Source organism: Euprymna scolopes, chromosome 2 (genome assembly GCF_053919585.1).
Source record: "Euprymna scolopes isolate OS-2025 chromosome 2, ASM5391958v1, whole genome shotgun sequence".
Classification (NCBI taxonomy): domain Eukaryota; kingdom Metazoa; phylum Mollusca; class Cephalopoda; order Sepiida; family Sepiolidae; genus Euprymna; species Euprymna scolopes.
Window position 1 is genome coordinate 22,938,305 of NC_136483.1, and position 26,117 is coordinate 22,964,421.

General features: G+C 33.9%; 1 protein-coding gene across 1 annotated transcript in view; it reads left to right on the forward strand.

Annotated features, from left to right (window-relative positions):
* LOC145303335 (forkhead box protein J3-like) overlaps positions 1-26,117 on the forward strand; it is a 761,811-nt gene that overhangs the window by 237,242 nt on the left and 498,452 nt on the right. Inside the window, exon 4 of the mRNA XM_080144700.1 lies at positions 8,165-8,272. Within this exon, the coding sequence (XP_080000826.1) occupies positions 8,165-8,272 (108 nt within the window). The remainder of the gene's footprint in view (positions 1-8,164; positions 8,273-26,117) is intronic.

Consider the following 26,117-nt stretch of genomic DNA (forward strand, 5'->3'; position numbering starts at 1 on the left):
CTGTTTTTCTTTTCTAAGTTTCTAACATTTTTTATCCTCAATCTACGCTTTAAACTTTCATGTGTGAAAAAAATCTAATAAAAATATAATCGAGTAAATTTGGAAAGAGAGAGAAAAAAAGGATGTTTGTCCATCCAATTTACTGCTGAGTTGTTAAATTAGTTTGATCTCAGACATGCGATAGACATCTTTTATTGCCTGTGTTTGAAGTTTAATATATTAAAATCCATCAGCTTAACTGGAGAGTTTAAATGGGATTACTTCCCTTTTATTGAAACTTTTTTTAGTTTTATAACTTTTATTGTTTTTCTTTTGGTCTAGAAGAATTTGATGTAGGATAAAGCAAGTGAAATTGAGTTCATGTCCTCTTTTTATGGTTCATTATTTTTTGTTTTTCATTGTTCATTTTTATTTATTTACTTGAAGCCAATCTAAATATTTACTGATTTATTTTTACAGGTATTTTTGTTGTCCTAGTTTTTTTATTTTCTTTTTATTGTCCTAGTTTTTTATTTTCTTTTTGTTGTCCTAGTTTTTTATTTTCTTTTTGTTGTCCTAGTTTTTTATTTTCTTTTTGTTGCCCTAGTTTTTTATTTTCTTTTTATTGTCCTAGTTTTTTATTTTCTTTTTGTTGTCCTAGTTTTTTTATTTTCTTTTTGTTGTCCTAGTTTTTTATTTTCTTTTTGTTGCCCTAGTTTTTTATTTTCTTTTTATTGTCCTAGTTTTTTTATTTTCTTTTTGTTGTCCTAGTTTTTTTATTTTCTTTTTATTGTCCTAGTTTTTTTATTTTCTTTTTGTTGTCCTAGTTTTTTATTTTCTTTTTATTGTCCTAGTTTTTTATTTTCTTTTTATTGTCCTAGTTTTTTATTTTCTTTTTATTGTCCTAGTTTTTTATTTTCTTTTTATTGTCCTAGTTTTTTTATTTTCTTTTTGTTGTCCTAGTTTTTTATTTTCTTTTTATTGTCCTAGTTTTTTATTTTCTTTTTATTGTCCTAGTTTTTTATTTTCTTTTTATTGTCCTAGTTTTTTATTTTCTTTTTATTGTCCTAGTTTTTTTATTTTCTTTTTATTGTCCTAGTTTTTTATTTTCTTTTTATTGTCCTAGTTTTTTATTTTCTTTTTATTGTCCTAGTTTTTTTATTTTCTTTTTATTGTCCTAGTTTTTTATTTTCTTTTTATTGTCCTAGTTTTTTTAATTTTCTTTTTGTTGTCCTAGTTTTTTATTTTCTTTTTATTGTCCTAGTTTTTTTATTTTCTTTTTATTGTCCTAGTTTTTATTTTCTTTTTATTGTCCTAGTTTTTTATTTTCTTTTTATTGTCCTAGTTTTTTATTTTCTTTTTATTGTCCTAGTTTTTTATTTTCTTTTTATTGTCCTAGTTTTTTATTTTCTTTTTGTTGTCCTAGTTTTTTTTATTTTCTTTTTATTGTCCTAGTTTTTTTATTTTCTTTTTGTTGTCCTAGTTTTTTTTTCTTTTTGTTGTCCTAGTTTTTTTATTTTCTTTTTGTTGTCCTAGTTTTTTATTTTCTTTTTATTGTCCTAGTTTTTTATTTTCTTTTTATTGTCCTAGTTTCTATTTTCTTTTTTGTCCTAGTTTTTTATTGTTCTATTTTTGTTGTCCTATTTTTTTTATTGTTTTTTATTGTGTCTTAGTTTTTATTTATTTTTTGTTGTTCTATTTTTTATTATTTTTTTGTTGTTGTACAAGATTTTTTCCATTGTTTTATACTGAGCCCCTTCTCGTTATTTAATACCAAATCATTGACCTGTAATGATGTTGGGGAAATGAAGGGGTCGCTTCCAAAGTGTAAAGGAGGTGCAATCAAGCATCTTAAAACTATTTTCCTTTCTCATACTATTCTTCAGTACTAGGACTTATACTTGAGTCTTTAATGGCATGTAATCAAAAAGCTGTTATCTGGTATTATATCACCACGCTGCTGTAGCTATTTTAATAAGAGTTTTTATCCTTCAAATTTTTTAATTTCTTGAAATATTTACTCGTGCTCTTAATGTATTCTATTTACATCCTTCACAAGAGGGTTAGGCACAAAGTCAAGTGTGGCTTTTAATGAAAGTATTTCTGTGGAATAAACTGGATTTGAACTTGGTACACGCAGATGTCGTCCATCACTTACCTACTACACCCTCCTTGGATGCCCTAAATGATTTAGTGTTGGGACGATCAATCAGAATCTGACAAATCAGAATCGGAAAAATTGGTTTATTTTTCCCCCCAAAAGGATTCTTTTGTTTTTTTTTATTTTTTTGTTTTCTATTATTTGCACTAATGATAAATATTTATTGATTTTAAACCACCATTAAAACTTAAATCTGTATATCACCTCCATAATGAGTGTACTTTTATGTTTGTGAAAATATATGAACATAGTAAGTCGTATCCAGTACCAGTCTTATTTTTAGATATGCCTACTGAACGATGGCGTTACCAATTTGTGGTATGGACCCTGACTTTAGTAGAGGCCATGTTGGACGACAATAACATCTGAGTGTATTGGTAAGAACCACACCAAAAATGTAATGGTATTTGAGCCACAAATGTTAGGTTTTATTGGAGGAGGAAAATGAAGGGGATATATATATATATATATATATATATATATATATATATATATATATATGGGCATGCATGATGAAAATGGGAATAAATGAAACATTAAAAGAACTTAAGAGACACCGGGTAGTAAGTGATACCTAAATCATCAACTGAGTTCTGTAAAAGAAAAACTTAAAATAACGAAATTTTATAACAAAACATTTTAAAACAGGAGATAAAAATTATTTTAATTAACACATGTTCATTGTGTAAACCCATGTTTGGTGAAGAAAATTCACTTAGTAGTCACAAATTAAAGTGCTCATAGTGTGATTAATATGTGTAAACAGGAAATATACATATATGAGTATTTTGCAGCGTTGTACTGTGTATGTATGTGTGTTGGTTTACCTTGTTCTTGTTAATGTGTGAATAGCTGTGAGTAGCAATTCGTTTCTGTTTTCCTGATTCTTGCTAGTGTGTAGGAATGTGTGCACAAGATGATGAATGATATAAACAGATGTACGTTTTCCGACGAACTGCAAGCACTCATACCCCTCGACGTAAATACCCCCAACAAATCCGACAAGCAGCTAAATCACACCTCTTCACAGTAGAGATCCCTAGATGCAAGTTGATATACATATGTGAGTATTTGGCAGCGTGGCACTGTATGTATATGTGTTGGTTTACCTTGTTCTTGTTAAAGTGTGAATAGCAATTTGTTTCTTTTCCTGATTCTTGCTAGTGTGTAGAAATGTGCACACAAGATAATGAACGATATATACGTATGTGCGTGCATAATAAAATGGGAATAAATGAAACATTAAGAGAATAGAAAGGGTCACCAGATGGCAAGTGCGAACCAAAACATAAAAATTTTGGAAAAGAGAAATTGAGAAAAACAAAATTTTATGACAAAACATTTTTATAAAAAAGATAAAAATGACTTTTAATTAATAAATGTTTATTCTGTAAACCCATGTTTGGTGAAAAAAGTTGAATTAGTAGTCACAAGTTAAAATGTGCAGCCTATAGACCCTAACAAAAAAAATAAAATGAATCATTTACTATAATAAATTTAAAAACTCTAACCCAATTATAACTAATAACTGCTTCCTCTCGACTGAGTTGCTGGATAGAAATAACTTATTTATGAATTCAGATGCCTTTGGGAAACTGTGAAGACCGTTATTCAGAAGTTGGAAAAGACCAAAAATAGAACTAATAGACAAAAGACCTCAATTTTATTTCATGAAATATATATATAGAAAGGGTGTGAAATTATCAATCAATTTTTCATTGAAGGAAAAATAACAAAATGATATTTATATGTACGATCGTTTCGGAAACAATATCCTTTTATTCATTCGATATTTGCAAACAAAATCATAGAGAAAAAAGTAAAATATTTCTGGATATCGTCTCCTGATCAGCATAAATGGAAGGGGAGGGGGGAAAGACACCAAATTTTAACCAGCTTATTGAACTGAATATAGTTTGTGAACTTATTTAAGGGCGTGTTTCCATATTGTTTTTAAAAGCCGTAAGGAGGCCTCTCGGTGCGCAAACCTTCTTTGATAAGGATAATTTTTTAAATCTAAAAAAGATCGTTGGTATTTGTAACCATTTTTTAAAATCTAATTTCTATTTATATAGCTCTAGGTAATTACACCTACTGAGCTTATCATAAACGCAATGCTCAGAGCACAACACCTTTAAATATATTTTATTGAGACTTTGCTCATTTAGACCCTGTCTATTACACTATATATATATATATATATATATATATATATATATATATATATATATATATTAGGGATGGGACGATTCCAATATTTTTCCGATTCCGATACAATTATCGATTCTGATTCTTTCTAAATCTCTAAATATTTAACTATAAAATGGTTATTTTTCATGATTACCGTAAAAACACATGTTAAATGTGCAGATCTTTTCTCAAACGTAACGATACATTTGTGAGGGATGATCCATCGATTTTCGTTTTACTAATAATTTAAAATTAATATATATTGCAATAGCAATGGCGAAGAACACATTGTCTGAAAGTACTTCTTTTAAACTCCTCGGCCTAACGTTTACAGGGAATATGAACTGGAACAGATACATTGAGAGCATTGCCAAGGCTTCTGCAAAGAAGGTGGGCTCTCTCTACCGTGCTAGAAAATTACTTACGCCTGAAAGTATCCTGTACCTCTATAAGGCCACCATTCGCCCATGTATGGAGTACTGTTGTCACATTTGGGCTGGTGCATCTGCTGCTTGTCTCTCACTCCTGGACAGGGTTCAAAAGAGAGTCGCCAATCTGATTGGTACTGAACTGTCATCCAGGCTTCAGCTTCTGTCCCATCGACGAAATGCTGCATCCCTCTGCCTGTTCTACAAGTACTTTAATGGCGAATGCTTTGACGAACTGCAAACATTTGTACCTCCCCGACAAACCCGACAAGCAACTAAGTCCCACCCCTTTACAGTAGAGATCCCTAGGTGCAAGAAAGCCTTTTGCTCCAATAGTTTTTTTCCCAGAACTGCAAGTCTTTGGAACTGCCTTCCGGGATTCTGCTTTCCCAACTGTACCGATATGGAGAAGTTCAAGTGTAATGTGAACAAACATCTTTCTACTCATTTCCCTTCATAATGTCCCCGCAAATTATGTCCCTGATAGTAGCCCCCTACTTCAAAGTGGCACTGTGCCTTGTTTGGGGTGAAAATTGAATCAAAAAAAAAAAATTCATTATTTTAGTATTGCTGTCAGCGGGAGAATATTTTTCTTTATAGAAAATCAAATAATTAAAAGAATTGTTTTGGCATCAGAAAATAGGCACAAATTTTTTCCGCTACCACAAAAACTTCTAATTATTTTGATTCCCGATTCCGATTAATCATCACAACACTAATATAAATATATATATATATATATATATATATATATATATATATATATATATATATATATATATATATATATATAATCATAGCTATTTTTAGTTCTGATATTTTTAAATTAAAAATCTTATTTATTTTAAAAAACCTTAAACCATCATTGAATGTGAATTCTTTAAAAGTGGATTCTTGGCAATTCTTGCTGTTTTGCTTTTCTTGTTTTTTTTTTTTTTGTTTTTTTTTGTTTTTTTTTGTTTTTTTCATAAACATGCATAAGTATGATTCTGTGTGAAGATGAACATTTTTTTAAAAACATGAAATAACTAAAACTAAATGCGATAATTACTTATCTGATGGAACAAAAATCCACTTATTATTTCAACTGAGAGAAACATGCGGTATGATTCTGGCCGTAGGGCGTGCTTTTCCTGTAGCAATTATAACTTAAATATTGATCAATATTGGAGTAATATCGAAATTTAAATATGGAGAAAAGTGAAGGAGATATGACTGATAGGACAAGGTAAAAAAAAAACATTGTAATATTTCTTTTTGTCTTAATGGGGCGCGTAATAAATATTTATTTGCCTATTATTAATGGATATATAAAATAATCACGTTGCCATACAGTTTCTCATCATATAACCGAACTTAAGCAATGTTAAGCATGATAATTACATGATGGGTGACCATTTGAAGAGTTTGGTAGAGTTTCCAAAGGTGAACTCTTTCAACTTTGACCTCTTGGCAGCCAAATTTTCGCCCAAAACTGATTAAAAAGCTTGTTACATGTCTGAATATTCTGTATGTAAAATTTCAAATGTTTAGACTCAAAATTGGCTGAATAATTTGCCAGAGACCGCAATGGTCAATTCTTTTGAACTTTGACCCCTTGGCAGGTCAAATTTTCAACCCAAGTCGATTAAAAAGTTTGCCCTATGTCTGAATACACTTTATGTAAAATTTCAAATGTTTAGACCAAAATGTGGCTGCGTAATTTGGTAGAGACCGCAGAGATCAAAATTTTTAAAACTTTGACCCCAATTTTGACCTCTTAACATTTATTTTTTGAGACTCAAATCAAATTAAAAAGTTTGATCCATGTCCAAGGAACGTACATCTAAAATTTCCAGTGTTTAGACCCAAAATTGGGGGAGAAGTTTGGTAGAGTTTCCAAAGGTCAAATCGTTGAACTTTGACCCTTTGGCAGCCAAATTTCTGTCTGAAAACTGATTAAAAATTTTTTCCCGAATCTCAATACCCCTTTTCTCAAGTCTGTAGACTACAAATTGGCAGAGTAGTTTGGTAGGGAAATGCACACACACACACACTCACACACAATTTCACTTCATATATATATATATATATGCTACTAATGGAGATTTACTTCTATTAATTTTACTATTTTTTAATGCTCAATTCTTTTATTATACTATTTTGAACTAATGTACTATCTTTTAATGTCCAATTGAGAATTCAGGTCTGTTGTCATGAGACCTCCTTCCCAGGCATTATCTCCTCCTTTGGAGGAAGTATGTAGTGTAGTTTTTTTTTTATCATGAGATCATCCTCTAAGATATTATCGCCTTTTTCTGGTGAGTTAGTATAGTATATACTCATCCCTCATGATACCATTCTCCCAGGCATTATCGCCTTCTATTTTTTTTTGGGGGGGGGGAGACGGATAATATAGTATATCTTTTGTGATAAAACTACCATTTTCCAAGGCATTACATCCTCCTTTGAGGAGGTAACAGTCATCAAGAATCTTTGTTACATTATTTCAACCCTTCTTATAATAATACTCTGCTTCCAATATCGACTTTATATTATTCATATCTATATATTTACAAGGGTCGTATCAAAAGTAAAGCCTCCTACTTTTTTTACACAAAAAGTCGAAGAGCTACGAAAACGAGAGTGGATACCATTAAAACGAGCGACCTTTTGTGCTGCAGAATTTATTTTTTATACATAGTCAACATCATTCTCAGTACACTTGTGACATGAATTCAATGACACATCTTTGCTTCTAGCGCATGTCTATGACAGGTTGTTTTCTTAGTCACGCACTGCAACATAGGGATGAAATTTTCAGGTCATGGATGCATAAGTTCTGTCTCCATAACAAGTCAATTTGCAATCCCCTCTGATTCATTTGGACGAAATAAAAAATTGGAGGCATTACTTTTGGAACGTCCATTGTGTGTGTATGTGTGTGTGTGTGTGTATATATATATATATATATATATATATATATATATATATATGCGTGTGTGTTTAATGATTTTTGTGATTCGGCTACATGCGCAATACAGCCCATGTAAGACGCTTATGAAAACGTAAATATAAAAATTTGCCATTATTTGAAAATAAATAAAAGTAAAATCATGAGTGTCAACTGATTTTCTTTGGTAATTTTTCATTGTATATGCTCTAGAGGAGGTAATAAATCTTCATTGAGCTTACTATTATTGGAAACAATTTTTACTATTTTATAAGGAATATATACTTAAAAAAAAGGGGTATACATTTCAATATACTCTCAGGATATGTACTAATTTCTCCATAACAATAACATTCATTTGATGAGATGGTTTGTATATCAAAGCATTACATGATAATAATAATATATTGATAAAAGGTACGAATGACTCTACTTTGTAAAGCATTTTATCTTTTCTTTCTTCGTATATTTCAGGCCTCTCCTTACAGTCCAGATTCTACCATGAACAGTCATCACATAAACTCTCCGACTCTGAATGCAGTTAATATGCACCCTCCCACAACCCAGGGTAATCAAATACAGGTAAACATATGCATGCTACTTCTCTACAACTATCTGCTGTCCATGTCCCCCCCACACACACACATATATATATATATATATATATTCACTGTCCATTCTTCCTAGATCTCGGATTACTTTTTATAAGTAAACGTCATCTTTCTCCGATATCTTTTTCCTTATTCATTTTTTAACATACCTTTATAACCTTTATAGACTGCAACCTAAGGCTACTTCAAGGTTGGAGGAACGAATCTATGCTTTTTTGATTAAAAAAAATTACAAAGATAAATAATATCTAAACATTTCAAGATAATAACAAGCTCAATATATTAGACGGAGCAATTAAAGAAACAAGAAAAATTAATGCATCCTGTACCTCTACTAGGCCATCATTCGCTCATGTATGGAGGATTGCTGTCACATCTGGGCTGGTGCATTTGCTACTAGTTTCTCTTTCCCGGACAGGGTTCAAAAGGGAGTCGCCAACCTGATAGGTTCTGAACTGTCATCTAAGCTTCAGTCTCTACCCCATCGACGAAATGCTGCAGACCTCTGCCTTTTTTTTTATAAGTATTTTAATAGTGGATGCAGCAAAGTCCCACCTCTACACAGTAGAGATCCCTAGATGTAAGAAAGCCTTCTACTCTAATAGTTTCTTCTCCAGAACTGCTAGACTTTGGAATTCCCTTCCGGGGTTCTGCTTCCCCAACTGTACTGACATGCAAAAGTTCAAGTGTAATGTAAACAGACATCTTGCTGCTCAACTTCCTACATAGTATCTCTGCAACTTATGTCCCCGATAGTAGCTGCCTTCATCAAAGTGGCACTGTACCTTGTTTGGGGTGAAAATGTAATAAAAACATAATTTATTGCATATTGTTCTTCTAAAGTGTCCTCATGTCCAGATTGTATTTTTGAAATTCACCAGCTGTGACAATCAGGCTTTAATTCCTGCTGTAGCTTTTCATTTAAATCTGAAATCACAAAAATTTATCAGTTATCTTATAAGATGCATAGCTTAAACATACTGAATTTTCAAGAGTCTATCACAATTTTAAACGCCTGTACAAAAAGGTCTTGGAAGCTTATTGTGTGAGTATATATATATATATATATATATATATATATATATATATATATATATATATGCAAGATATATATAAATAATAATGGAACAAAGGCTGCTAACAGTTTATTAGATATAAACCACTTGCAAATTCTTCACTGGTCAAACTAGCAATACTTTTAAACAGAGATGCACAGATCATAAAAGTTCCTTCCTAAACCCAAATTATAGCGATAAAACATCATAAGCTGCATATTACAATGTAAGTAAAAACTAAACACTAATTGTTAACTGGCAATTCTTAAAAAAAAAAACTTGCCAAAAAACTTGCCACCTTGCTTCCTTTGCTTAAATGAAAAACTCTTTAACACAAAATTTAAGGATCGGGATAAACTCTTAAATAAAAAACAGGAAACCTAAATAAATTATAGATATTACAAATCACACCTGCTTTCTCACTTGCTAATTACTCCCTCATAAATCCTAATAAAATTCGATTCCAACACTACCCACATGTAATATCCGACAGAAAAACACCTGCCCATCTAAATCTCCTCAAGTTAAACGTTCACTAAATCCTCTCTCTCTCTCTCTCTCTATATATATATATATATATATATATATATACACTATAATATAAAGTTGTGTGTGTGTGTATGTCTGGTCACAAATAGGCTCCTATATGGTTGACTATTTAAAAAAAATTGATTGATTACATATAATGATAGGTGTATCGAGACACAGGAATGGGTATGTTTGATCTGGCAGAACAGTGGTTCCTTAAAATTGTGGGGTCTGCGTTCACGCCCGGTTCACAAAGTATGGAAATAAAAAATTTGAAAATTAAAAAAAAAACGTTTACAAGTGTTTTTGATATAGATGTACATAATAATACTCTGATAAGTATGTTTCAACTTAAATAGGGATGGTATAATAAAATTGTGGGGTCTGCGTTCGAGTCTGGCCTCCATAGAATTGACATAGGCACAAACTTTAATAAAGACTTTTCATGTTTTTCTGCGTAGGTATACTTTGATAATTATGTTTCTGTTTGAAGAAATATGGTATAATAAAATTATGGGGTGTTTGTTTGCACCTGACCTCCATAGAATGGAAATATGTCACAAAGTTTAACAAGGTTTTTTAATATAGATCCACAGAATATTGTGATAAGTGTTTCAGTGTGAACATGTATGGTATAATAAATTATGGGGTTTATCTATTTTATTTTTACTTTCATCATATTTTGCTTTGGTTTTGATACCCCCAAATTCAACCCAAATTTACAACCCTTCCTTTTCATAACCTATCATACTTTCATAAATCAGAGTCCATTTTCTGTAGGCTGTTTTTGAACCCAGTCAACGACGGGTACTTTGGCTAGTATATATATATATATATATATATATATATATATATATATATATATATATATATATATATAGGTAGTACTGGGTTACATGGTACCAGTAGCACACGACATGACCTGGTCGGGTCACTGGCGACTAAACTGGTTCTCCCACCAGACTTGTTTGGTTAGGAGGGTGGCTAGTCTCCCTGAAGGATTAAAAAGAAGACCTTCCAAAGGGCGAATGAACTCTTTTTCTGGGTCAACGGCCAACTAGCACCGTGTATATTTGTGTGTGTGTATATGTGTATTGGGTGGAGAAGGCTCCCATAGCCGTGGTGAAGGCAACCTTTCTAGGAGAAGCAAATCTCTGATTTAAAAAACCATAAAGCGGAAAACCATTACCCGCATTAAGCTGGTCTGCAGTTTAATTTGTTGCTGGCTATCTTGCTCTTGCTTGTTGCTGGATCTCAACATTTTGAACCGAGAGAGAGAGACTTAGCTGTCGTACAAAGCTAAGACTCTGTAACATCATATTTGTATAGATACTCCCTCAGGCATTTGGGCTCATGGATTTTAAATGTCTGAGGGAGTGGCACTCGTCTGACAAGACGTTGCAATCATCATATATATATATATATATATATATATATATATATATATATATAACACATATTATGTATATATATATATATATATATATATATCCATACACAAAACATGTAGTACATACATATATATGTATATATAAATACACACACACACACACACACACACACACACATTTATATATATATATATATTATAGTAGAACCCCGGGATACAGCGGCTCTGGGATACGGTTTTTCAGATTACATTATGGAATAAGATGTTTTCCAGCTTCATGGTTACGGTATTTGTCCCGCCGTGTTATTCATGCTATTTGATTATATACATGTGTTTTATATACTATACTGCATTTTGTTATTAATTTTTGTACTGTACATAATTTTGCTTAGGGTCTGCTATATGGCGATTTCACCTTACAATCTCAACCTCGGAACAGATTAATGCCGTATCCTGGGGTTCCATTATATATATATATATATATATATATATATATATATATATATATATAAATCTCGGGTGTATTTACTTAAATCATTACAAATTGTTTCTATAAACGAGATAACAAATTATCCAGTCCATGTAGTCAAACGATTTTAGACAAAAATAAATTAATTTATAATTTATTTTTGGCTTAAATCTGACGACAAAGACAGGATAATTTGTTATCCCGTCTATAGAAACAATTTGTAATGATTTAAGTAAATACATCCGAGGTCGAAAAAATAAAACTGTGTGTGTTAAGCAAAAAAAAAAATTTGGTAGCAGGCAGGCAGGCAAGCTCGAACCCACACCGCAAAGGAGGAAAAGAATGTGAAAAAAACGTGACGTCTTCGCTGTTGCATCCATCGCCAAACCGGAAGTGACAAATATTTGAATTCAGGCTACTCAACCGAAAAGAGGGAATGACTTTCGAAAATATCGACGAAAAAAATAGACCCCTTCTTGTAGAAAAGTGCCCAGTTAAGGGTACAGGAATTAATGTTTTTAGCCAATTTTTCAATATTTGTTGCCTGAAGGATCGAAGATTCAAAACGATACCGATCATGCGAAAATCCGCCGCCTCTGTCGAAAGTTTAGGCAGACATACATACATGGGGTATCGAAATGTTCCTTATCGAATCACAACTTAGATGTTCTGGCCATGTTGTCAGAATGCATGATGAATGTATATCTAAAATTCTTTAATTTAATGGTGACTAACGATGTGGCTAATTTGTTCCAAATGTAAATAATTTATATTAAAAGTGGTAAACAAACGACTGGATCTAACAAACTTAAGTAAACTCTTTTACCCCTCAATATCTCAATTAACACTTTGAGGACTTGGCACTAATAAGGAACAATTGGTTGGTTGGTTGTTTTTGTTTTACGGCATATCAACCCTTTTTAGGTTATTTAATGCCGAACCCAGTGATTTGGAAGAAATGTTTCTTAATAGAATATATTTGTTTTTGTTCAAGTCAGTTTCTTTTTAACCTATTGTTGGGACCCTAACAGGTACTACCACTCCAGGTCAGAGTGGACCTGGGAGCAATGGCAATTAAAGGGTGGCTCCACACTCACCAAAGCCCGCAAGCTGGGGCCTCACCATCGGATATAGTTTAAGGTCATATACAGGACTAGGAACAATTGGAAATGCACATGTCAAAAGCAAATCAAGAAATTTGAATCTAATTGTATCAACAAATTGAAAGAATAATTAAGGATCAAGATATGTGCCATACAAACACCAACCATCTCTGACAATTATCACTCATAGCCGACTTTTGGTCTTGTTTGCAGATCACTTGCTGGACTTGAATGTCATTTCCGACAGAAACATCCGAACTGATCATTAACTGTTAGCTATTCATATGTCAAAATCTACGGGACAGCCTGCTAAAAATTAGCACGTGATCATTCTTTCTAATATCACATTTTAAATTCCATGCTTCTTAAAAGTGGATTAATACTTATACTACGCATTCGTGCACAAACAGCGCTTACCACTGGACTTACAATACACAACCACTCTGCTAAATGACATCATGGTACGTAAAAAAAGAAAAAAAATATTGTATTGTTTTTTAAAAAAATCTTGATGAAGGCTTTTTTATAAGCCGAAAATTTGAAACTTTAAATAAATAAATATCTGTTTATTTAAAAAATACAAATTCGCACGTGATCGTTCTTTCTAACCTCACATTTTAAATTCCATTGCCCACCGTGCTTCTTAAAAGTTGATTAATACTTATATATATATATATATATATATATATATATATACACGACTTTTAATTGAGATACTATATAAAAGCAGACACATGCCACAGACTGAAAGCTATAGACTTGTTCGCCCTCCAGCAGGTCTATACATTCAAACTAAGTTTGGATGCGTCCTATTGGTGGACCAGGAGACGTGCGAAACTCGAATCTGTGACGCTCAATGCGTGCGCTATGATGTTGGTCTGCTTATGGAAATAATTATATGTATAGATATATATATATATATAGAGAGAGAGAGATTTTTTTTTCGAGGGTAAACAGTTACACATGGTCGCTCCAAACAGCCATCTGTTTCAATCAATGAGACTTCCTCAGGCGACTCTGAACCATTCGACGCTATAGAAAAAAGGAAAAGAATATATATATATATATATATATATATATAAAATTGCTGTGTTTAGATTTATATATATATATATATATATATATATATATATAAAATTGCTGTGTTTAGATTTATATATATATATATAAAATTGCTGTGTTTATATATATATATATATATATATATATATATATATATAAAATTGCTGTGTTTAGATATATATCTATATGCCAAGAAGTTTATAAATAAATCTGTGTCTATGACTAAGGAGGGTTTAAAATTATAGACGACTTTAATCTTTCTTATATAAATTATAATATTTGTAACTAACTCTCATGTCTACATAGTCTTTTGAACGGCCTAAGGAAAATAGACGATATTTTATCGTCAAATTTTTTTCAAAACTATTGAAATATTTTTGTTTTTAAGTGTAAACAAAGAGTTTTTCCAAATTACAGAGTTTGGTGTGAATCTCCTCAAATACTTATCAATATAAAAATAAATTACAGTTATTTGCATATATATATATATATATATATATATATATATATATATATATATATATATATATATATATATATACATCCAAGACACAGGTATACATCTTTATATTTTCTGAATATTCTTATTTTAATATATGTATATAATTTTTTTAAGAATACTTGAACATTCTTATATTGATAAATATTCAAAGTGTTTATTAATAATGATACTAATGATATATACATATATTTGAATGAAATAATGTATTAAAACATTTTAAGTATGCACTTCAGTATTTATTTCAATAGTGGTCAGTACATGAAGATTAATAATAATAATGATAATAATAATAATAATGATAATAATAATAATAATAATAATAATAATACTGGAGCATATTGAATGACTACACAAATGCATTTTGTGTTAATCATAGATTTCAAAGATTATAATTTAATTTGTGATTGAAATATGATTGCATTTGTGGAGTTATTCAATATACTCCAGCAATAAAGTGCATACCCAAATAGGTTCTATTATTTTGAAATGTGTGTGTATATATATATATATATATATATATATATATATATATATATATATATATATAATCCACAAACAGTGCTGTTTCGCTGTATCACAGCTTAGCAGTGCAGCTAGACTTAGCAACTCCCTCAAGCCAGGTTTGAAACTCAACCACCTAGGTTACAGTGGGCGCTCCTAACTGTTACTCTACCTAGTCGCTGCTAAGATGGGTATGTGAATTAACAATGTTCAGACTTTGCCTGAGCTCCATTTGTTAAAGAGAATCGCTTTCAAGCTAGTGGCTGATTCTTTATCACTTTCCAATACGCTCAACCCAAGGCAGGGGGCATTTATAATCATCTGCGTACAGTACCGTTTTGCTGTATCACAACTCATCAATGTGGCAATATATATATATATATATATATATATATATATATATATATATATATCTCAAGCCTCTTTAAGATTACTTAAGGATGGGCACTGTCTGTGGAATTATAACTAAAATGCAGTAAACTAACGTTTATGCAATGTTCCGCTCGTTCAAACACTTTAAATTGTCTAATTTATTCGCCCGAATTTGGTATTTAATGGTTCTTAATTTCCTGCATTCCGGTGGCAAGTGTTTGGTGACTCTGAGGTAAAGGCTTAGCAAATGGAGCAAAAGGTGGCTTCCTGGCTGAGTTCGAATCTGATGATCGGCAGGAATTGCCATCCCTACACTGATGATTGCATAAGCATGAAACACTAGTGTCTGTAGGTATAAAGAATAATTAGTTTTTAATTATCGATATATATATTAATAATTAAAAAGTAACCATGAACAATCACGTTGACATACCGGTTCTCGCCAGATTGCCAAAGTTAAGCCACATTGAGCATTGGGAAGGCTAGGTGCTGTATGCACCACGCCGATCCGTAGAAATTTTCAGGTTGGTATTTGGGAGCGCATTAATTCACTGGGAGAGATACAGCCCCCAATCTTCATTAAAACATGCATTTAGAAGGAAACTCTGATGTAAAAACCTGCGGTCTACTGTATGCTCTGTCATGTGGCAGTCATCTACACCGACAAAGGTTAGCAGTAACACCAAAAAGTGAGGTTGGTTCTATACAAACCCTTCATCACTATAAACAAATTATCTGTGTCGATTTTCGAGAAACTTAGTTGTTGTAGCGGAAGCTCATATGTCGAAATCGACAGGAAGTCTAACACACACACACACACACACACACACACACATATATATATATATATATATATATATATATATATATATAGTAAGTTATAAAAAAATATATATGGCAATTAAGTTACACAGAATATTCCGTGTTTCATCCATGCTAGGATTCATCAGGCTTATGCAAAGAGTTGTGGTTGTTTCGGGTTTTTATATACACACATTCTATTGAGTTTTTGGTTAGCCAATCAGATTCATAATTTCCACCACTTCTTTCCTAATCAGCCAATGGGCAGGCACTTATAGGACAAAGGCCCAGTTGACCTTGGGTTCACCTTTTCCTTTGTGTGTGCTTTTTTAGCGGGAAGTGTAGATATCTAGTGATTTGACCTATTTTATATCTAGATGTCGTTAAATGTGTGTTTTTTTCTTTATTATGTTAGTTTATACATATATATGATAATCTATGTATATGTATGTTTTTATTCATTTATTTTCTATTGTTATTGTTAATTTTAACATTATTTTGTATCGCTATATTAGAGTAAAGTTTATCCTGTGTACACAGTTGTTCGCTATTTCTCTCCTAAAGTTTAATGGATGTTGGGGTTCTATAAAGTATAGGATAGCAAATTTTTCATGAAGGCATATATATATATATATTATTAAATACTATAGATAATTTTCTATTAACTTTAGTTCTGATTCATTCTAATTCATTCTAATTCTGAATTTTTGAGATGGGGATTGCTAATTCGTATTATTCGAATTATTGTTCTTATCTTGACTGTTATTTTCACAAAGTTTTGACTGATGTAAACTCCAAACTTTTTCAAGTGTCTCTTGTTGAACGCAGGAAGCTTTCTATTGAATGTAGGAAACTGCATGGAATTTCAAACAGAACTCTTTATTTAGTGGAGCAGATTACCCAAACAATTGTTCATTTGATGATACAAGCATGAAATTTTGCATAAATATTCGCTGGATAGTAGATTTTAAGAAAAAAGTGCTGGCCACCTGAAATTCCAATATGGCGGCCATTTTCCAAGATGGCCGCCATAGGAGTCCAAATTTTGCAAAATTTCAGCATATTATTGTATAATACAGTGCGTTTATCGAGCTTAAGTTGGTTTTGTTGTCATAATATTACTCACTTTAAGCTCGTTCAGTGTTCTAGTGTTCCTGTAGAAGCTTGACAAAGGCAACTGCAAAGTTTAGTACAATGCAACCCAGTCTTTTTACATTTGCACCTTCCACCACAGTCAGTCTTGCATCCACATTTTGTCAGTTCACTGCAGCATTTTGAAATCGGTTCCAGTGAAGTCCACACAACTTTCCAAGAGTCATCTTCTTTTGACCATCCCCACTTTGAAGGACACTGAAGTTCTGGATCACGTATGACACTTTATCCCCAAACATGACCTGCTTGATAGGCAGCTCTTTTGGCATGTTCCTTGAGTGCATTTTGAGTTGGTGGGATTAAGTCATATGACCTTTGCTTCCGTGCAAAGAGGTCAAGTCTCGCGTCATCTACTGATGAGGTTGCACTGGACCTATCATACATGAGAATTACATATTTCTCCAATACTTGTAGATCAGACTCCTCAATTTCAGATGGGCTGAGACTGAGTTTTGCAAATGTGGCTGAGACTTCATTAAATACATTCCATGTCTGCAAGGCTGTCTTTTTCCCCTTGCCATTGAAAGAAGATACAACATCACACCCTGTGAAGGCATGGAAGAACAACATTCCTTTGGATTTCTCTGGTCCTAGATTGGACACAAGGTCATGTATAGGAATCCACCTGGTATGTTCCCCCTTGCCGAATCTCACCCACATTTCCTGAAGACCAATTGCTGTGAAAGAAGGCATCATCGATATGGCAATTACTACAATGTCTGTGTCATTTGCATCAACCAGTACAGACTTGTAGCCCTCCTTAGCTGCATGCCAAGCATGTAAGAATATCCGTGTGTCGGCCTCCTCATGCGTACAGAGTGCCAATTCTTCTAAGCTGAAGTTGCTGTAATTGGCACTGGTAAGGACGATTTCCTCCCTAGTCACAAGGACTGCATTGCTTGTTGTCTTTTCAGCTATGGCATCGGCAAGGAAGTGGAAGAGTTCTGATTTGTTAGTGCTGTCTCGAAGGAAGCTCTTCCAGTTTGTAGGCGGTTTGCTCTTTGTAGTAACTCTCCTCCTGATGGCCTTTCCACGTTTAGATCTAGCTTCTGACTTAAGGCTGGTCTTATGGTATACATCAAAAATGATATCTGTTCTCTTGTGAGTGTGGCTGTAGTTCTGCACCAAGGGAAGAATATCGTTTTGGGCATATTCCTCAAATGTCTTTGGTGTTTTTGGTGCAACAGCATTCACCAGTGAAGCCCCATCAACAATCAGTACATCAGATTCTGGCTTGGACTCTGGAAGCTGGACTTGCCCTTGGAAAATTTCCACAAGATCTGACTTGGTACTTGGACGTAGGTTACCATTCTTGCTGAGAGAGTGGGGAAACGACTGGTTCTCATGCTTGAAAAATTCCTGTAGATCACAAATTCTAGTTTGGCAAGAGATGAAAAGGCGGGAAAACAGGTGGCAATCCTCCTTTAGCAGTTTCTTCTCAGATTGTTTGCTTTGGCCCGTCCCCGTTTTGAAGAAATCTATGCTGTTCTTCTTGATGGACTGGTAGAAATATTGACCATCGTTAAGTTTATCCATAAACGTTTTGAACTGGTCTTTCCTTTTCTGAAGATGTGTAGGAACACGTTCAGCCGCAGATGATTCTGCTATGTCCTTTGTGTCAAGGGTCAGCAGATCTCCTGTCACCTCAGTGAATGGATTGCTTATTTCCTCTAGGACCATGGTGAGCCTTTGAACCTTCTCAAGGAATGTCTTCTGAGCTGCAGGTGACTGTTCATGGTGACGAGTGTCACTCTTCACATCCTTACTCCCTGATGCTGTTTCATAGTCGGCCACCAACTTCCTTATTTCTGGCCCAGCCACCATCCATCTTCGAAGAGCTGCTGGATCTTCTGTCAGCCCAATAGCTCCACCATCTCCTTTGATGCTAGCATTATTTTGTTCGTGGGCTTGGTCAATGGCGACTGATGAGAAATGCCTGTCAGATTTGTAAACTACAAAGTTTCCATTTTGGAATTGTTGTGCAACCTCTGGGTGTTGCCTCTCTAAGCTCATCATATCTCGAAGATGAACTGGAAGCCATCGTGCGTAATTAACACTGTTGTTTGTGAAGAAATAGGGTATCAGTTCTACCAGAGATTCACGATACAATGCGAAATTTCCCTCTCTGAAAGCACGTATCAGTGTCAGAATGGTCAGCTCCATGTTCAGAATCAAGAACCAAAACTGAAACAGAGTACTCTCTTTACTGCGGAAGCCACACCACTCTTCAAAGGTGACAGTTTTCTCATCACTGTCTTCCTGTTCAACAAGATATGCACTGTAACCTTTCTTCAAGAGCTTGAATAAGCTGCTTTCTGTAACCTGATGAGCTTGGCGAGTCTTTGTAACATTTGTAGCTGATAGAAATAAATCTGCAGAGCCTGAAGATGCTATTTCTGCCTCAACAAGTGCACCAGTCCATCCGCTGCCCTCTAACATTGACCCTATTGATTTAAAGGCTGTCATTTCAATATGTAGTCCACCAAACATTATTACAAACTTGTCCTCCCCATATATGTCTGGCCAATGTCACTGTATCTGTTTCGCCAGTGCATAGAGTGGCTGGTCTGCTGTTATAACGGGTGTTTGTCCTGGGTTGAGGAACGACACAGTTTCCTTGATTTTGTCAATAGCATGCTTTATGGTGGCAATACTGTGTGCTTGATCTCGCAGAAGGGGCAGCAAAGCATTTATACTAGTCACAAATTCTGCTCTTTGGTTGCTTGCATGATGGGCAAACCATGTTACATTTGGTGAACCATCTACATCAGTGGTATTATGGACCTTTTCCAACCATTCATTTTCAAGCTTGACCTCCTCTTGAAAAAGACTGGGATCTGGAAGTGAAAAGTCATCACGGATGCTTGGTTCTGGATTCTTCTTACGGAAGAAGGCTTGTGGAATATTTGTATATGACTCTAGAAGATTCGGGACCTTCTTCGTCTGACCTTCTGCAACATTGCCCAAGATGCATGCTTCTCCTACATTATCTGAACTTGGGTGCTGGAACATTGAAATACTTGTACCATGGAAAGATGTGCTTGATTTTGTTGCTGTTGGGTTGTGATCTATGTTATCTACAGCAGATGTTGTGAACAGCCCTTTCCTCAAATTTGGTGGATACACGACATCATCTTCCACATATTGCTTTACAACAGTCTCACCCAACTATCCTGATATTTCGAAAACTCTGTCATAAGATATGCTTATTCCATTCTCATGCAGCTTGTCGATCAGTTGTCTCTTTCTTGTCTTTGCAAAAACTTTCATTCCAACATAAACAGCAAATAGTGTTTCACGGTCTTTGGCATGTCTTTGAGATTTCGAACCTTCCCTGTACTTTGAGTAACAGTTGAACTGCAGTAGTTGAGCAATGGCCACATCTGACTGCACAATGCCATGATTCAGATGGGACCTTATGTCCACCCCATGCTCAATACTGCAAACAAACTGCAGAAGTGCCTGGGGAACGGCTTCCTCTCCAAACCCTTTTTGAAATGCCTGGCTGAATTTTGTCTTGTGAGCCAGCATCTCTTTCCGGATGATATCAGCAGCTTTAGCCAAATGAATGGCTTCACTGTACTTGCTAGCATCAGATAGAATGGTGCTTACATCTTTTCTGAATGCAAGAAGGACATCTCGCCCTTTCTTATGTGCTTCAAGCTCAGGGATCCTAAAGAGTAACTGCTCTTTTAATCTGGTAGAATTGACCTCTGGGGATTCCACACCTAGTTGTTGCAGCCGACGCTTGTAAAGTGAGGCTAGATCAGCAAGTCGAAATATCACTGCTGTTGTTTCTGTACCGGTAACCATGCTATCCATGATGTAGATCACAAGCTCTGAAAACTCTAGGGGGTAAACATCTTTCCCTTGACCGCTGTCATTCTCCTCTTGCTTCATGACATTAAGATGTGCTCGCTCTGAGTTGTATAACTGTGCCTAGCATCAAGGGTGATACTTCAGCTCTTGGGCAACAACATCACCAGCACTTAACTTTACTAGGAGCTTTCCATTGTTTAGGGTCCGGGCACACTGATTAAGCCTTTCATTCAGCTGCATGGTCATTGCCTGTCTTAAATTTGATATTTCATCCTCTTCTTCACATAAGAAGCACTGTACCTCTGGAGGGTCTGAGGTCCTTTGTCTCTTCTCACGGTTCTCTTCTGTGCCTGATGTACTGGGGGTTATTTTCCTTTTCTGTCCTCTTGACAGCTTTGTGTTATTGAACAATAGTCGGCAGCTTTGGTGATATTTTGCTTTATTTCGTATCAGTGTGGCTTCTATGCCTTCTCCTTCATATAACCGTGCTGGATTAAAGGGTATTGGCATATCATTAAGGGCATAAAACAAAGGCACATTTTTTGCAATTTTCGCATATCCAGCATAGTCCTGTTTCCTCTGAAATGAGCTAAGAGGTGAAATTAGAGTTTCATCTCTTTTGTCAACCTGACAAAGGCAACATTTACTCCAGTCAGTTTGCTGTCTAGTTTTGGCATCCATCGTAAGAGTCGTTGAAGTGGTGTAGGCCGAGAGTTTATCCTTTTACCACCTTACCACCTTTGCTCACTTTGATGTATGGGATACAGTTAGGTTCATGCTGCTGCCCTACACCTAACCCAATCGTTCATCCAATATCATTTAAATCCCGTGCGATCTGTACACCATCCGGATAACAATAAAGCCCCTGTCATCCTTGGCTCGGCTCTCCCGCGCTGGCACATCTTGTCAATCCAGGTGCGGCTATCCAACCTTAGGGGCTGGCTAGATAGCATTTGGGATACTAAACTGGAGTTTAGCTGATATTGAACCCCATGCTGAGTTCCACAGCGGTGTCTGTCACCAGTGTGCCCTGGTAGTGAGCGACATACACTCTCGTCATAATATTCTGCAAAATTCTCCTTCTGTGGAAAAAACGGTGGTACTTAATTTGATCCTCATGAGATGTGCCGCCTTGGTCACAATTTCTCAATGGGTTGATTCAGGGGCTTGTATGGAGTGAGGAAGGTAACGGAATTAAGAACACCTGATTTCTTCAGGATGACTAGCATGGTTTGTAAGCCTTTTTAGGGCATTTTATAGGCAAAAACAGGTTATCCACTTAATCATCCTTGCATTAGCAGTCCTTTTTAGGCATAAAAGTTGGAAAAAATGAACGTTTATGGAAATTTGTGGTTTGTTGGCGGCCATCTTGAAAAAAATGGTCGCCATATTGGAATTTTTGATGGCCAGCACTTTTTTCTGAAAAAGTAACCTACAGAGACTATTGATGCCAAATTTCATGCTTGTATCACCAAATGAACGATTCTGGCAAAAAATCACATTAAGCTGCTCCACTAATTTAATCTACATGGGTAGAATGCTCTCATTCCATCAACTATGACGAAATACAAAGATGTTGTAAGGCACGACATGAAGGCAATCAGAATTAACATTGGGTCTTCGGAGAGCATTGCAGATGATTGCTTAAGATGGGGAGGAAGCTGAATAAACACCCGAGAATGAGAAAGAAGCTGATGAACGCTTCTGCACGAAAGGATGCAGAAAGTACAGCACCAATGCTAACGCTTGAGGAACCACACGTGTTTATGATGCCTGCTAAAGAGATTGCCACATTGGTTTCTTCAGTCATAAGAGGCGCTGATCCAGGTGATTAGACAGCCCGGACAACTAATCTAAGGATGCATCACCCATGGTCGAGCCTTACTAACGGAGTCCTCCTGGTATATATATGTTAATCGATTTTTTCAATAAATTCACTAAATGCAGTTTTTTAATTCATCACTCGCCTGAAGGCGACTCATGGAAGTGGAAAACGTTCACAACTATTTTTGACGCTCTTCCTGGAATGTTCAAACATTGACCCGCCAAATGGAAAAAAACGGATTGCAAGAGAAACAAGCAGGAACTATCCCTGCTGTTTAATGAAACATTCATATATATATATATATATATATATATATATATAATTTTAGTCATTCAATAAATTTAAAAATTTATGACATGAAATGTTTAAATTTATTTTTGGTTTAAATTTATTCTGAAGAGTATATATACATATATATATATATATATAAGAACCCTGGTCCTGGATATGACCTTAAACTATATCCAGTGGTGAGGCCCCAGCTTGCGGGCTTTGGGGAGTGTGGAGCCACCCTTTAATTACCATTGCTCCCAGGTCCACTCTGATCCGGAGTGGTAGTACCTGTTAGGGTCCCAACTATGGGTTAAATAGAAACCGACTTGAAAACAACAAATATATTTTATTAAAAAGATTTGTCTTCAAAATCTTTGGATTCGGCATTAAACAACCCGAAAAGGGTTGATAAGCCGTAAAACAAAAACAACCAACCAACCAACCAATATATAAGAACCCAATTTAAGACTGTAATAGCAAATCTTAATATTTCTTATTTGAGTATCCTGTCGAACAATAAATTCATGTAAAATATAATTTACAGTCTTAAATTGTGTGCTTCTATGACAAGCCCTATTTCCCATTTTAGTGGTATTGATCTATTTTATTTGGTTAAGATTACTATATAAATATTAATATTTATATTCGCTTTGTCAGAAGCTTTTTGCTTATAAACTTAATTTTTATTTGTTGATTTTATATATGTATATAGATTCTTTTAAAAATATTTAAATTTCATTTAGAAAAATATAATTTTTCAAAACAAAAAAATTATTATTTGAGCAAAGAATACAATATTCAAAGTAATTTCCTTAACCCATAGATTTTCGATGTAGGCCCATCCCCCCAAAGGAAAAATCATTAGCAAAATATTAAATCTTGTTTGAAATAATTTTGTTATTCAGCACATACATAGAAAATATATTAAAGATTAAATCTTTTTAAGTGACACAGAGAAAGAAAGGTTGAAACAAAGAAAGGATATGAATTTATGGTATCTGAGTATAATGGTAATCTCCCCCCCCCTTCTCTCTCTCTCTCCTCTCTCTCTCTATATATATATATATATAAATAACTACTTAATTTACTCACATAAAATTAATATATGAAAGTATAGATTTATGCGTAAACTTTAAGTATTTACTTCAAAAGTGCTCAATACATAGGTAGAGCTAGTTAGTAATTTATAAAATATATATGGCGATTAAGCTACACTGAATATTCGGCGTTTCATCCACTCTAGGACTCCTCAGGCTTATGCGCGAATTCTGTGGTTGTTTATCGTTTTTATAGGGTCCTCTTCTATTGAGATTTTAGTTAGCCAATCAGCTTTCTGGTATCAAACCTCAATAGAAGAGGAGCATATAAAAACGATAAACAACCACAGAATTCGCGCATAGAGTCCTAGAGTGGATGAAACGCTGAATATTCAGTGTAGCTTAATCGCCATATATATTTTATAAATTACTATATATATATATATATATATATATATATATATATATATGTATATTATTTGCTATAATAATTATTAAATACCTACAGACACTAGTGTTTCATTCTTTTGGGAATCATCAGTGCAGGGTGTCACGATTAACACCAGCCAATAGATTCGAACCCGGCGACAAAAGTCATCCCTGGCTTCATTAGCAAGGACCCAATCCATTCGGCTACTGTTAATCGCGAGAAATATTGTTGATTTTTAAACATTTATTTTTTAAATGCTTCATTTTAACGTCTGTCAGAGTGATCTAATCATTATACGATGATCTACGCATAAGAGCTAAATTGACCGACTTTAATTCAACTGAAAATGCTCAACGATAAGAAAGGAGTTTCTTAAAGGGGCTGACATTATTTTTTACTATAATAATTATTAAATACCTACAGACACTAGTGTTTCATTATTTGGGGAATCATCAGTGCTAAGTATCACAATTAACACCAGTATATATATATATATATATATATATATATAGAGAGAGAGAGAGAGATAAAAATTCGAAATAATCTATTAACATTTTATTCGTTTTGTTGAATCTTTATCCTTTTAATCTGTCTCATATACAACCGTTACATTTTTCAAATAAACATTAACAATTAAGACTTACAGACCCTAGTGTTTCATACTTATGCAATTATTAATGGAAGAAATGATAATTACTACTGGTCGGGAGATTTGAACCCAGTCACAAAATTACTCTTGGCTCTATAGACTAGCATCTTACCTCAAGGCCACTGGCAATTAGCACAAGAGTTGGAGGAAATTAAGTACCTAGAAATGCCAAATCGACACGAATACATAGTAAACAATTAGAGAATATTCAATGACCAGAATTCAAAATGTTGCATTTACACTTATGTTGGCCACTTTTACTTAAAAGGATTTTATATCTATAATGTTTTATTTTTTTATTTTTATATATGATCGGACGATTCCAGTATTTTTTCCGATCTCGATACAATTACCGATTCTGTACTAAATTTCTGATTCCAATACAATTACTGATTCCGATTCTTTATAAATCTCTAAATATTTGACTATTAATTTGCTACTTTTACCGAGTACCGTAAAAACACATGTTAAATATTCATATATTTCCTCAAACGTAAAAACACGATTCTGGGAGGTGCGGGGGGCGGGTGATCTATAAATTTTAGTTTTACTGGTTGTTTAAAATCAATAAATATTTATTTTATTATTACTATCACCAGAGAAGATTTTGTTTGAAACAAAATCAAATAAAAAAGATAATTAAAGGAATCGTTTTTATATATTTCTGTGACGTACCAACATCGATTCCATGCAATAGGCTGACGAATCCTCATGAGGATGAAACGCAGAAAATTGTGTAGCTTAATTGCCATATATATTTTCAAAGCTTACTGCCTAGCTCTACTTAGATACTGAACACTGTCGAAGTAAATATTGAAAATAGATACATAAAATGTTACGTAGACACA